The sequence below is a fragment of the Strix aluco genome, chromosome W (genome assembly GCF_031877795.1).
Source record: "Strix aluco isolate bStrAlu1 chromosome W, bStrAlu1.hap1, whole genome shotgun sequence".
Taxonomy (NCBI): Eukaryota; Metazoa; Chordata; class Aves; order Strigiformes; family Strigidae; genus Strix; species Strix aluco.
Window position 1 is genome coordinate 26073141 of NC_133970.1, and position 13520 is coordinate 26086660.

General features: G+C 46.9%; 1 protein-coding gene across 4 annotated transcripts in view; it reads right to left on the reverse strand.

Annotated features, from left to right (window-relative positions):
- Positions 1–13520, reverse strand: part of LOC141917713 (zinc finger protein 462-like) — a 158096-nt gene that overhangs the window by 37195 nt on the left and 107381 nt on the right. The window contains exon 6 of one of the 4 annotated variants that reach the window (XM_074811112.1): positions 1799–1836. The exons of the other annotated variants lie outside the window; for them this stretch is intronic. Coding sequence (XP_074667213.1) covers positions 1833–1836 — 4 coding nt within the window. The 3' untranslated portion in view covers positions 1799–1832. Of the gene's footprint in view, positions 1–1798; positions 1837–13520 lie in introns of those variants that run through there. 4 annotated transcript variants of the gene reach the window in all.

Here is a 13520-nt window from a genome sequence, read left to right on the forward strand (position 1 = left end):
AAATGGTAAAATGATTCAAATTGGGTTTTTTTTTTTGCTTCTTCTGAGTCGCATGAGCAGAGACTGGATCACAATACATTTATCCTCTTTGTTCTCATTACTTCTACAGCAGGTTTGGTAATAATGAGTTCTATCTGTTCAAATCTTAAGGCCCTGTGTTACTCTCAGCTGCTTCTAGCCTGCCATAAGGCAAATGAAAGCAACTGTGGGAAAGAAAAAAAATGTATTTCACACCAAAATTTTATCCAATAAAAGTACATGGTGCTCCTGCTGAAACATATTTAAGAAATACGCACACAGCCAGTGGTGGCTGGAGAGGCACTTTTTATAGGGGGGTGGTACATACACCTCTGAAGGGAATGCAGCCTGTGGGAAACCCATGCTGGAGCAGGCACACAAGGCAGAAACTGTTACACATATCACCTCAATATTCTACACTACCCATTTCCTTATTAGAAGAATTTTGACAGACTGAGTGTAACTTGTGAAAATAAGGGAAGATGAGACTGGGGACGGGAGAGGATAGGTGTTTATGTGTTTGTCTAATTGTCTTTTTCTCAGTGCCCAAATCAGTGATGGGAGGTTTGTGCTGGTTGTCAATAAATTAACACAAGCAAAATTCCCCAAATTTAAACTGTTTTGCCCATGACAGTAATTAGGAGAGAATGTGAGCAACACCAGGAACTGTCATGGGCTGGATCTGGTATAATTGGAATGATTTTGAGTCTCCAGAAGGAGCCTTGATTCTGCTATTGGGAATTGGTGGTGGTGTAGGGTCGGAAGGATGATCCAGGAAATTACAGGCTTGTCAGCTTGACGTTGGTGCCCGGGAAGCTGATGGAGCAGCTCATCCTGAGTACCATCACACAACACATGCGGGACAACCAGGGGATCAGGCCCAGTCAGCATGGGTTTATGAAAGGCAGGTCCTGCTTGACAAACCTGATCTCCTTCTACGACAGGGCGACCTGCTTATTGGATGAGGGAAAGGCTGTGGATGTAGTTTACCTCGACTTCAGTAAGGCCTTTGACACCGTTTCCCACAGCATTCTCCTGGCAAAACTGGCTGCTCGAGGCTTGGATGATCGCACGCTTCGCTGGGTAAAAAACTGGCTGGATGGCCGGGCCCAAAGAGTGGTGGTGAATGGAGTTAAATCCAGTTGGCAGCTGGTCACAAGTGGTGTCCCCCAGGGCTCAGTTTTGGGGCCACTCCTGTTTAACATCTTTATTGATGATCTAGACGAGCGGATCGAGTGCACCCTCAGTAAGTTTGCAGATGACACCAAGTTGGGTGGGAGTGTTGATCTGCTCGAGGGTAGGGAGGCTCTGCAGAGAGACCTGGACAGGCTGGAGCGATGGGCTGAAGCCAACTGGAGGAGTTTCAATAAGGCCAAATGCCGGGTGCTGCACTTCAGCCACAACAACCCCCAGCAGCGCTACAGGCTTGGGGAGGAGTGGCTGGAGAGCTGCCAGTCAGAGAGGGACCTGGGGGAGTTGATTGACAGCCGGCTGAACAGGAGCCAGCAGTGTGCCCAGGTGGCCAAGAAGGCCAATGGCATCCTGGCTTGTGTCAGAAATAGCGTGGCCAGCAGGGACAGGGAAGGGATCTTGCCCCTGTACTCGGCACTGGTGAGGCCACACCTCGATTCCTGTGTTCAGTTTTGGGCCCCTCACTACAAAAAGGACATTGAATTACTCGAGCGTGTCCAGAGAAGGGCAACGAAGCTGGTGAAGGGTCTGGAGCACATGTCATACGAGGAGTGCCTGATGGAACTGGGGTTGTTTAGTTTGGAGAAGAGGAGGCTGAGGGGAGACCTCATCGCCCTCTACAACTACCTGAAAGGAGGCTGCAGAGAGCTGGGGATGAGTCTCTTTAACCAAGTAATGAGTGATAAGACAAGAGGTAATGGCCTCAAGTTGCGCCAGGGAAGGTTTAGACTAGATATTAGGAAGCATTTCTTTCCAGAACGGGTTGTTAGGCGTTGGAATGGGCTGCCCAGGGAGGTGGTGGAGTCCCCATCCCTGGAGGTGTTTAAGAGTAGGGTTGACATGGCGCTGAGGGATCTGGTGTAGTTGGAAACTGCCAATGCTACGTTAACGGTTGGACTAGATGATCTTCAAGGTCCTTTCCAACCTAGATGATTCTGTGATTCTGTGATTCTGTGTGTACTGTACTGTGAGTGGTGGGCCTGTTATGTGTTTGGGGATGAGTGTGAATGAATAGTTGGGAAAAGAAGGGTCCAAAGGGACCCAAGAAAATGGTACTGAGATGGGAAGATGACTGGGAGGAAACAGGATGGTGCTTGCTTCAAGCCCATGTTCTAGTTGCCTGGAATCTGGACCACCTCCCAGTACAGACTCCAAGAAAATTGGCCTGGGCCTTGCAGACAGAAGAGGATACATATAAAACACTAGGAGAGAGCTGCTCTCTCTGAAGGCATGACAGCACATGTTCTAGGTAGGCTTCAAGTGGAGCACCAAAAATATTTGCAACAGAGGTTGCAAATCAAGCTGACATTCTCTCCCAGAGTAATGGTTTCCTAAAGGAAGCAGTAATAAATGCTCAGTGCAAAAGGGAGAGCCTTAATCAGACTTTAGTAGCTAGTGATACAGAGAAATGATTACTTGTTTTGAGACTTATTTACTTATTTACTTACTTATAGCAACTTATAGTATTTTTGAATATTACTAATAATCCTGCTTGCCCAGACTGTTCTGTGGAATTTTACCAAGGGCTACTGTGTCCATCAAAACAAAGCAGTTTACTGTGAAAATCTACCAAGAACTGCAGTGTTCAGCAAAATATCATGTTTTTGTCCTTGAGGAACAGATGTGCTCTAACTAGTTGGGCCTCAGTAATGAGTAAAGATAGCCATATATGGATGGTAGAAGTTCCATTGGTTCTCTTAGATAAGATAGAATGTGTAAACCAGCTGAAAACACTCTTGTTATTCAAGAAATTGGCTAAGAGAATCTGCGCATGCTCTGAGGAAAAGTACAAAGTGAGAAAGACTACGAGCCTTCCTCCCAAAGCCCCCTGAAGACGCCCCCCAGGAGGCAATGCGCAGGTGCAAAGAGAACATAAACTGCTGACACCAGCCTCTAGAACTAACCCAGCCTTACTCATGCATATGTATGTTTGTGTTATGTAATCCAATGAATATGTATATCCACACTCGATAAGTTTTTGGTAAGATGTGTGGTGGGTGTGCAAGCTTTGTGGAGAAATCTCCTTGCACCCCGGCCAGAGTAAACATACCTGCTTTATAACTCTATTTGAGTTGTAGAGTCTTTTTTTCCACGAATCAGTAGGTAGTGATGTAAAACATTTGTTATATACCAGTGCAGGAAAAAACAGCATCATATGGAGTTTGTGACAATGAGCCAGCCCCTTGAGATGGGAGAGTGGCCATTGGGATTCTGGAGCCAGAGTTACAAAGGGGTAAAAAATAAGTATATCCCTCTGGTTTAAGAAGTCCTGGCTGCATATGGAGGTGTTCTGAGTGCCAGTGAAGTATTAGACACAGAGCGGGCACTGTGGTTATGTCCCAGACTGCTGGTCCTGAATTTTATGTTCAAGGATTCAAAACCCACTGGGGGAAGAGCAACCACTGCTATGTGGTAAAAATGGGTCCTCGCTCTTACCCAGTAGGCACATATTGGTTCAGGCTCCAGCCCAGGATTAGTTCATCTTGTTAGTCAGTGGCCAGGAAATCAACAGTAGAAGGAACACTGAACTCCTTGGACAATTGATGGTCCAGCGTATGATGAATTAAGTACAAAAAATAAATGACGGAGTTCATTTACAGACATATCCTGTAAGATCACAGCAGAAAATAGGAGATGACAAGCCACTTCCTGGAACCCCTCCACAAGAGAAGCTGCAACTTGCAAAGAGACTGGACACTCCAATCAGTTTGCAGAGGTAATGCCCTTGAGGATCACCTTTGAACATGCTCGAAGTGTGCGTGTGACTGACCAATAAACCTCTACAATGGAAGAAGGCTCAGAGGAGATGGGCAAGGGTGATATGCCCATGAAGCTCAGGGAATAATGCAAAGAAGCTGACTTTATCTCAGTATAAAGGGCACAGGAGGGTTCTGGAATCGCTGGAGAACAACGAACATGTTATGAGTGATCCAGACTGAGTGGCCTCACTGTAACAACAAGCTGCAGCTGTGTTCAAGGACATAAACAAGGCCAAGATAGATTGAGAAACTACATTCCTGGGCAAAAGATAAAGAAGTTGGACTGTTGAAAACAGGATGCCTACCTAGTGGGAGAGCAGCGCGTGGACACCACACCGGGACCAATCATAGAGGGCAGAAGGGCGCGCGAACAAGTAGCTTTAGCCTATTAGCAATAAGATAGCGGCGCGTGAAGCTTGTGATAGAGTATAAATTGCTGTGTAGCCTTTAATAAAGTGGCATCAACTTGATCACATTGGTCGTCTAAGTTGTGTCCGGGACTTCCGTGTCAGCAAGTGGCACCCGAACAGGGACCTGCAAGAGCCTTATGAAAAGTACGTGGGATTTGAATACAGTGGAGTCGGGACCCTCTCGTCGGTGCTCGCCCGAGCAAGAGAAGACGGCCCAGAGGGGGCAGTATCAGCCGTAGCAGGCGCTGCCCCGGCGCCTGGGAAGACGCGGGCGCAATCGTGGGAATCTCGCCCTGATCAGGTGAGCGGCTGGGGAGGAGATGGGGTCCGCGCTGGGTAAAGAAGAAGCGGCAGTGGTTAAGCTCCTCCAACACATACTCTCTGAGAGAGGATTATCTTATCAGGGGAACCTGAGGAGGGTGCTGTTGTGGGCTCGGCAGCACGGACTAATCCCCTCAGTGACCGCAGCCTTTGAAGCAGCTACTTGGGAAAAGATCGGCGCGGCACTGTGGGACGACATTAGCTCAGGCTCTAAAGACAGTGGGAAACTCTCCACCGTGTGGAGATTGGTCCTAGACACTCTGACAGAACTGAAAGCAGAACGGCAGACCCCCGCCTCCGCTTTCGCTGCCTGGTCAGCAGAGGCCGAACGCGCTGGCGCTCAGGATTCCGCCACTGCTGGGACGTTCGCGGGATCCCTGTTCCCCAAGGCGGCTCCTAAAAGGAGGGACGGGGACGCTGCACGCGCAGCACCCGTGCGGCAGGGAAGGCAAGAGCAAAAATCAACAGGTTTACTACAGCTCGACTCCCCCCCCTCAAGCTCAAAGGACCAATCCCCAGAGCGCCCCGCCCCGCTCCCACCGCGGCCTCGCCAGAGGAAGGCCCCGACCCAGCCCTGCCCCCGTCCTCGCCCCCGACACCCCGGTCGGTGCAGGAACAATCTCGTTATGGTTTACAAGATCAGCACTTGCGAGAACTAACAAGAAAACTAGAGCAACTTGAAATGCGAATGAAGGAATCGGCTCAGCCTATTCCTCCGGCACCGCCGCCGCCCCCTCTTCCGATTAACCCCTTTTTCCCCGACACTGGGGGGGGCGGTCAGGGGGAAACAGTGGCAATCGGGCTGCGGCCATCGTCGGCCCAAATGGGAGGGGGGGCACTGGGAGGCGCGGGTGGTAATGGTAATCCGGCACATCGATGGCGGGGAGTTACTCGGGATGCAATAATAGAGGGGCAGTTTAACGAGCTGGGACCTGTGGTGTTCCCGGTAACAGTAACCCCACAGGGCAATGAGTGGGAGGCCTGAGACTGGAAAATGATTAAGGAGGCCAAATTAGCCATAACACAATATGGGTTAAAATCGCCATACACTAATTCAGTAATTCAGCATATTCTTACAGCACATTTATTAACTCCGTATGACGTGCGCATGATTGTACAAACCTTACTAACAGCTTCCCAACAATTGCAATTTCTCCAACGTTGGCAAGTGGCCTGCGAGGCTGCGGCAGCCACACCCCGTCAGCAAGGGGATCCTCTATATGGGGTGCAAGCTCAAATGCTGATGGGCGCAGGCCCTTTTGCCAACCCGGACTGGCAAGCAGGGTTTCAACCGGAAGTGTTACATTAACCCAAGAATTAGCCCTAAAAACGGTTTTAGCCGTACAGGATGAAAAAGCGGCGCCAGCATTTACAGGATTAAGACAGGGGCCCACAGAGCCCTAGCCTAAATTTACTGACAGACTACATGCTGTTATTAATGGTAATCCTGACTGAAATGATGAAATGAAAGTTAAATTTCTTGATATGCTTGCTTATGATAATGCTAATGAGAAAACTAAGAAAGTCTTCAGTCTCTTACCCCGCCTGCGGCCGAGCCCGGCACCGCGCTCTCGGCCCCCCCCCCCGCCACAAGCGGCAGTTTTTACAGAAGCTGCTGACACTGGGATGCAGCGCCCCTTGTCTGCCAACACCACATAATCAGTAAGCAATGGCTTTATATATTCTTAACGCTGTTTTGATGTTTGCAGCGTTTGTCATTTTATGTTGTGTGAGTAATAAGTGTAAGAGGCCTCTTTGTGTGATTGTTCTGCGGGTGTGAGACGCAGCCCAGCGGCAGCTGCGGAGTGTGGAGTTCTCTGACAGAGCGTCCTAGTGCCTGCTGGGTCATCGGTGCTGCCTGTTTGTTCGGGCTCAGTGTTTGAAGTGTCATAGGTGAGATATCTCCTCTAGCAGGAGGCAGTAATTCTGTATTAATTGTTGTCTTGAATTTAGTTGCATACTCTGTGGGGAGAGTGCACCTTTGTACCATCTGCCTGAGGGGGATATTGTCATAAAAATCATCTACAACCTTACAGGGGTTGTTCGTTTTACCAGAGGTCATAGATGCCGATTATAAAGGGGAAATCAGAATTATGGCCTGGACCCCTGGACCCCCGTGTTCAGTAACAAAAGGGTCAAAAATTGCTCAGCTTGTTTATTTTACTACAGCTCCCCCTAATAGTATGCCGAGAAGCCGGGGTGACTCAGGATTTGGATCAGCAGGTACTCCTCAAATATTTTGAGCTCAGACAGTGACACAAGGTCGACCTCTGGTAAAATGTGCCCTCACCAAAGCAGAAGAATCTGTTGAACTGACAGGCATTTTACATACTGGTGTGGATGTGACTGTACTATCTGTGACCAGATTGGCTGTTAGCTCGGGTAACGCGAGTGCTTTTCAGCAAAGATCTCATTCATGTAAGGGGCCCAGAAAACCAGGTAGCAAATATTCATCCATTTATATTGGAAACCCCTACTACATCATGGGGTCGTGACTGTATGGCTCGATGGGGAACTCAAATTGGATCAAATTTGTCTTAAGGGCCACTGCAGCACAACCCACCCCTAAACCCACCCTGAAACTAACCTGGAAAACAGAATCACCTGTGTGGGTGGGTCAGTGGCCCTTGCCAATGGAAAAGTTGTGCCACCTTAATGATTTAGTTCAGGAACAGTTAAGTGCAGGACATATCGTACCTACCACCAGTCCTTGGAACTCCCTGGTGTTTGTTATTTTAAAGAAAAGTGGTAAATGGTGACTTTTACATGATCTCCGACGCATTAATGATGCCATGGAGGATATGGGTACGTTACAGCCAGGAATGCCCTCCCCAACAACGATTCCCCGAAACTGGCATCTTGTAATAATTGATCTGAAGGATTGATTTTTTTTTTCCATTTCCTTGCATCCAGATGATGCACCTAAATTTGCCTTTTCTGTTCCCAGTATTAATGTTAGTGAACCTGCAAGATGGTACCACTGGGTTGTTTTACCATAAGGCATAAAAAAGTCCCACGATGTGTCAGTGGTTTGTTGCAAAGGCTTTGAGCCCTGTTAGAATGCAGGTCCCCCAGGCTGTTATATATCATTATATGGATGACATCCTTATAGCAGCAGAGACACAGGAGATCGTGGAAAAGGCTCTTGCTTTAACCAGACTCAGTATCTCAAATGGGGTTACAAATAGCATCTGAAAAGGTACAGAGATCATCACCGTGGCAGTACCTGGGGTGGAGAATTTGTGAACAGACCATTGTCCCCCAACAGGTTAAACTTAAAACTGATGTTAAGACTTTAAATGATTTACAGAAACTGTTGGGAGCCATAAATTGGATACAGCCGTTGTTGGGCCTAACTAATGCTGATCTGCATAGCTTGCTTTATATTTTGCGAGGAGATCCTTCACTGACATCACCCAGAGTACTTACAGAGACAGCGAAACAAGATCTCCACCGTGTAGCTAACGCCATCTCAGAAACACAGCAAGCACGGCTTTCACATGCATTTTTTCCCACCAAAATGCCCGGGCAATACAAAACCAGTTCTCTTTATCAAGACCTCAGGCTAAATACATCATTGCGACTTGCCCTGAATGCCAGAAGGACTCTCTCTCTTCAACAGCTAGCGGTGTCAACCCTCGGGGACTCACCTCCTCAGAATTATGGCAATCTGACGTCACTCCCTTTGCTGCATTTGGATCGTTAAAATAGGTGCCATCAATATTGCATCACTTCTCGCCGCAGATACCAGATCAACAAGAAGTCCAGGGCAAGGCTCAAGTGTTAGCAAAAAACCTGGAAAGTGCTAATTTGGAAGGACCTTATCCTTTAATAACCTGGGGAAGAGGTTATGCTTGTGTCTCCACAGGTCACGGTCCCCGGTGGTTACCAGCAAGGTGTGTGCGACCATACCTGAGGCGTGAGAGGCAGCTTTTGGTGGACACTCAGGAGCCGGCTGTGGGTGCTGTGGGTGCCCCTGTGCCGACAGTTTGCGGTCTCTTCGACTGATCATTTAAGCAGAATGTATGGGTAATGCTTGCTGCTGCAACGGGACAAAATACACTGTCTCTGTCCTTAATCACACTACAGTTGCCAACTCTTTTAAGAGAAAATGCTAACAGTAATTGCAACTCCTTGATGAAATATATAGGCTTACTAGTCACTAGTGAAAGATGTAGCTTAGACAAAATGTAGTTATTAATAAGGATGAAATGCTATAAGAATGTGTGTATTCAACTTTCTTTGTTTAGCAATATTAAGAACTCAAGTGTTTAACCTTATTAGAAACTCCCTTGGTTTTCCCCCTTGAGTGGTGGCCAGGCTCTGGGTGGAACCCAACAGGAGGATGAAATCAGATGTTTCCGCTCAAAGAAAATTGCCAGTTATTTTGGCCTCTTGATTTAGAGGCTGGACCTGCTTGCAGCGATGTTGGATGCCTCACCTACGGATGGACGCATCGCGTAGGATTTCCGGTTTGCGAGGAAGGGCACTCTAAATTCTCGCTGCATCCAGGGTTCCCCAGCAATTGCGGATCTGAATGTTAGTACCCCATTAAGTAAGTGTGCTATTCCGTATTTTCCTTACTGTTTATTTTTGTAGTATTTAGTCATATCCCCTAATTATGGGTACTGAAATTAGCCTACTCTTTTTTACCTAGTAACTGTAACTGCTGTATTGTTTCTAGCATTCTGTGAAACTATTTTAAGCATGCTGTGTTTTTTGAAGTTTGCCTAACCCTCAATTGATAAAGCCTTGAAACAAGTCTTGCAGGTGCTGCTGCAAAACAAAGAAAGGGGAGATGTGGGAGGCATTGGCCTGTCAGCCTTACACAGCCTCTGAGCAATAGCTAGGGTTGATGAAGAACAGGCCTCGGAAGATAGATAAGGGACTGCTGAGCTGTGCCAAGGTGGCAGGGAAAACAGCGGGCAGCTGCAACACTGAACTGTGAAAAAGTACTAAGCTGTGAGAAGTTACCATCGCGGTAGGGCGGAATGTGACAGGGAATATGGGGAATTAGTTCAATTGACCCGTGAAACTGATAATGGACCAGCCTATACCTCTCAAAAATTTGCTCTCTTTTGTCAACTCTGGGGTACACGTCACATCACAGCTATACCACATTCCCCCACGGGGCAAGCCATAGTGGAGAGAGCACATCAAATCTTTAAAGGCGCTTTTGCAAAAACAAAAAGGGGGAGAGGTCTTGGCTGCTGCAGAACCACTTGCAAAAGCGGTGTATGTGTTAAATTACTTACGGCTCACAGGTGATAGGGAGGAACCACCAGTAGTATCTGTTATGATGGATGCTTGTGTATTTGTCAATTACTCTTATAACAAGACTGCTCGCCGAGGTCAAAATGTTAATGCAACCAGTATTGTTTATCACAATGCTACTGGGTGGTGTAATTATACTGCACTTAATGCTTCACAATCCTCTGTTGCTCCTCTCGCGCTACCTCCTGGTGTGTTTTTAATCTGTGGAGATCGTGCCTGGGGAGGCGTTCCATCTAAACTGAATGGAGGCCCGTGTAGTCTCGGACGCCTCACCTTACTAACACCAAATGTGTCAATGATTTTGACCATGACTCGAAAGCATAAGCGAGTCCAGAGGACTGTTCATCAGTTCAGCAGTTCCTGTTGCGATAACATTGAATTTTGGAACCCAGGAGAAATCATACCGGCCTCCGTGTTAGCACCAGGAGTTGGCGTTGCGAATGCTTTAACTACTTAAAATAAATTAGGGTGTTGGCTTAGCAAACAAACTAATGCTACTGCTTTAGCATTAAGTGGTCTTTTAACTGATGCTGATAGTGTTAGACATGCTACATTACAAAATAGAGCTGCGATTGACTTTTTGCTTCTAGCACAAGGACATGGTTGTGCTGAATTTGGAGGAATGTGTTGTATGAATCTATCCGATCATTCAGAATCTATTTTTAAAAGCATTCAGCAATTGAAGGATGGAGTCAAACGCTTAACAGAAGATGATGGCTTGGACTGGCTGACAAGGATGTTTAAAGGTTGGGGATTATCTGGTTGGTTGATAACGTTAATCAAAACTGTCGGAGTAGTCCTTTTGATTGTAGTGACTGTGCTCTCAACGTTGCCTTGCCTTATAGGCCTTCTGCAAAGGGCCCTGCAGAGGACTGTCGGTGCAATGTTTTTAGCACAGGAACAAAGGGGGGTCTGGATCGCTCAAAAACAAAAAGGGGGATTTGTGGCATCGCTGGAGAACAACGAACATGTTGTGAGCGATCCAGACCGAGGGGCCTCACTGTAACAGCAAGCTGCAGCTGTGTTCAAGGACATAAGCAAGGCCGAGATAGATTGAGAAACTACATTCCTGCCCAAGAGATAAAGAAGTTGGACTGTTGAAAACAGGATGCCTACCTAGTGGGAGAGCAGCGCATGGGCACCACACCGGGACCAATCATAGAGGGCAGAAGGGCACGTGAACAAGTAGCTTTAGCCTATTAGCAATAAGATAGCAGCGCGTGAAGCTTGTGATAGAGTATAAATTGCTGTGTAACCTTTAATAAAGTGGCATCAACTTGATCACATTGGTCGTATAAGTTGTGTCCGGGACTTCCGCGCCAGCAGAGGGTGACCTCTGTTTTAGAGAAACAGCTATGTCAGTTGAATGGATCAACTGGCGGTATAAATGTTTCTCCCCAGTTCATTAAAAGGGTGTGAATGTCTCCCTTAGTTAGCCAGACTGGCATTGGGGGAGTGAATACATGGCTCATCCCAACATAAAATATAAAAATTTAGCTAGCAAAAGAATGTCAAAGAGAGCAACAGGCTTGAGCTGGCTTCAACCCACATATTCTTTCCTGGTGATTGGCGACGCCCATTGTCTTGACGGTGGTCATATTATAGAGACCAGTAATGGGAATCACATTGGTATCCTGACTGAACTGTGTACTGCAATTGCTATATTTTGCTAAGTGTAACTTATGTTTGCATTGTGTTTTCAGTTTTCAGAAGGAGGATTTGGGGTACTACAGGCCTGTCAGTGTGACCTCAGTACCAGGGAAGGTTCTGGAGCAGATCATCTTGAGTGCCATCACGCGGCATGTACAGGACAACCAGATGATCAGGCCCAGTCAGCATGGGTTTATGAAAGGCAGGTCCTGCTGGACTAACCTGATCTCCTATGACAAGATGATCCACTTACTGGATGAGGCAAAGGCTGTGGATGTTGTTTACCTAGACTTTAGTAAAGCCTTTGATACCATTTCCCACAGCATTCTCCTGGAGAAACTGGCTGTTCATGGCTTGGATGTGCATACTCTTGGCTGGGTAAAAAACTGGCTGGATGATCAGGCACAAAGGTGAATGGAGTTGTGGGAATATAACAGAAGATTGGCGAGGAGGATTGTAAACACACTCAAGTGACTTGCAGCTGGGGTGTTGAAAAACACATGTATCATATTAATTGTTTACTTTTGTGTGCTTGACAAGTAGAACATCTGTGTTTAGATAACATAGGCCTGTGATAGACTCAGAGGCACCTTACTGAATATGCTTGAGATTCCTGCCCTGCTGTGGGAAAGATCAAAGCACAGTAGAAAACTATGCCTGTGAAAAACCCTGATATACATGCAAAAGCAACAGGTTCGAGACCTTTTTTTTCATCTTCTCTCTCTTGCTAGCAAGGACTGAGCTCTGTGGTGCCTGTGCCCCCATTTGCATGCCTCTGCTGCAGAGATCCCCTGGTTCGCAAGGTAATGAGAATAAACTTACTCTTTGCATTTCATCCGTGGTTTTGTGGTTGTTCCTGCGTCCTGCCTATGCTGGCTCACACATTTGACATAGTCAGCAGGATCCATGAAAAGCCATGCCATGTCTAAAATGAAGTCGGGGACTGGGGAGGCCATGACGGTGATTCCCCTTATTCCAGGATGGTCTGGTACTGAAGACTGGACCCCTGTGGGCGCATTCCTGGCTAAATTGGCTCAGACAGAAGCCTGTCCTGAAATAGATGATGGGGTAGTGGTTACCCCCCAGACAACTGAGACGGCTATGCACAGGTTGCCATGGAAAGCAGCATCGGGTTCTTCTCGCAAATTAGTGAGGAGACTGGGATGGTTGTTAGCTACTGGTCTTAGAGCTCTTCACCTTAAAGTTGATGTGTTACAGAGTAAAATGAGAGAATTGGAAAAAGAAGTCATGACTTTGCAAGATGCAAAGGAGATTGCACAAGATGCAATTACTCTTCAAGCAGAGTGGTGCCATGAGCTACAGGAGCAGTCGGTAACATGTATTGCTAATAAACAAAGGGACAAATATGGGAAAAGTAAGGTTTCTATTTCCCGAGTTTGTGCTCTCACTGCAAAATGGTCATGGGATCCCAAGGAATGGGATGGAAATAGTCAGTCTAGGAGTCCTTGGACTCCAAGACTGAGTTTGAATTTGATCTGGACTAAAAAGGCAGGGAGGTGTTAGAAGCACGACCCCTCAACAAATGATGAGGCAGTAGCAACAAGCAGACAGGGGGGTGCAGGTCACATGTACTTACACTCCAAAAGAGTTAAGGGAAATTTTAGAGATCTATCAGCAAAAGAGTGGGGAAGGCATACTGGCATGGATTTTGTGAGCTTGGGATAGTGGAGCTGCATCTATTCATTTATTAGTGGGTGAAAAAGATTTATTAAGCCCTATAGCCAATGCTGATCAGATACAACGAGGATATGCTCAGCTGCAAAATATCAAGAGGTCCTGATGGGCAAAATGTTATTGCACCTACACTATATCAGTGGTTGTGTGCAACAGTTTTAACAGAATATACAGAACCTGCCAAATTAGTGTTGTCCCTCGG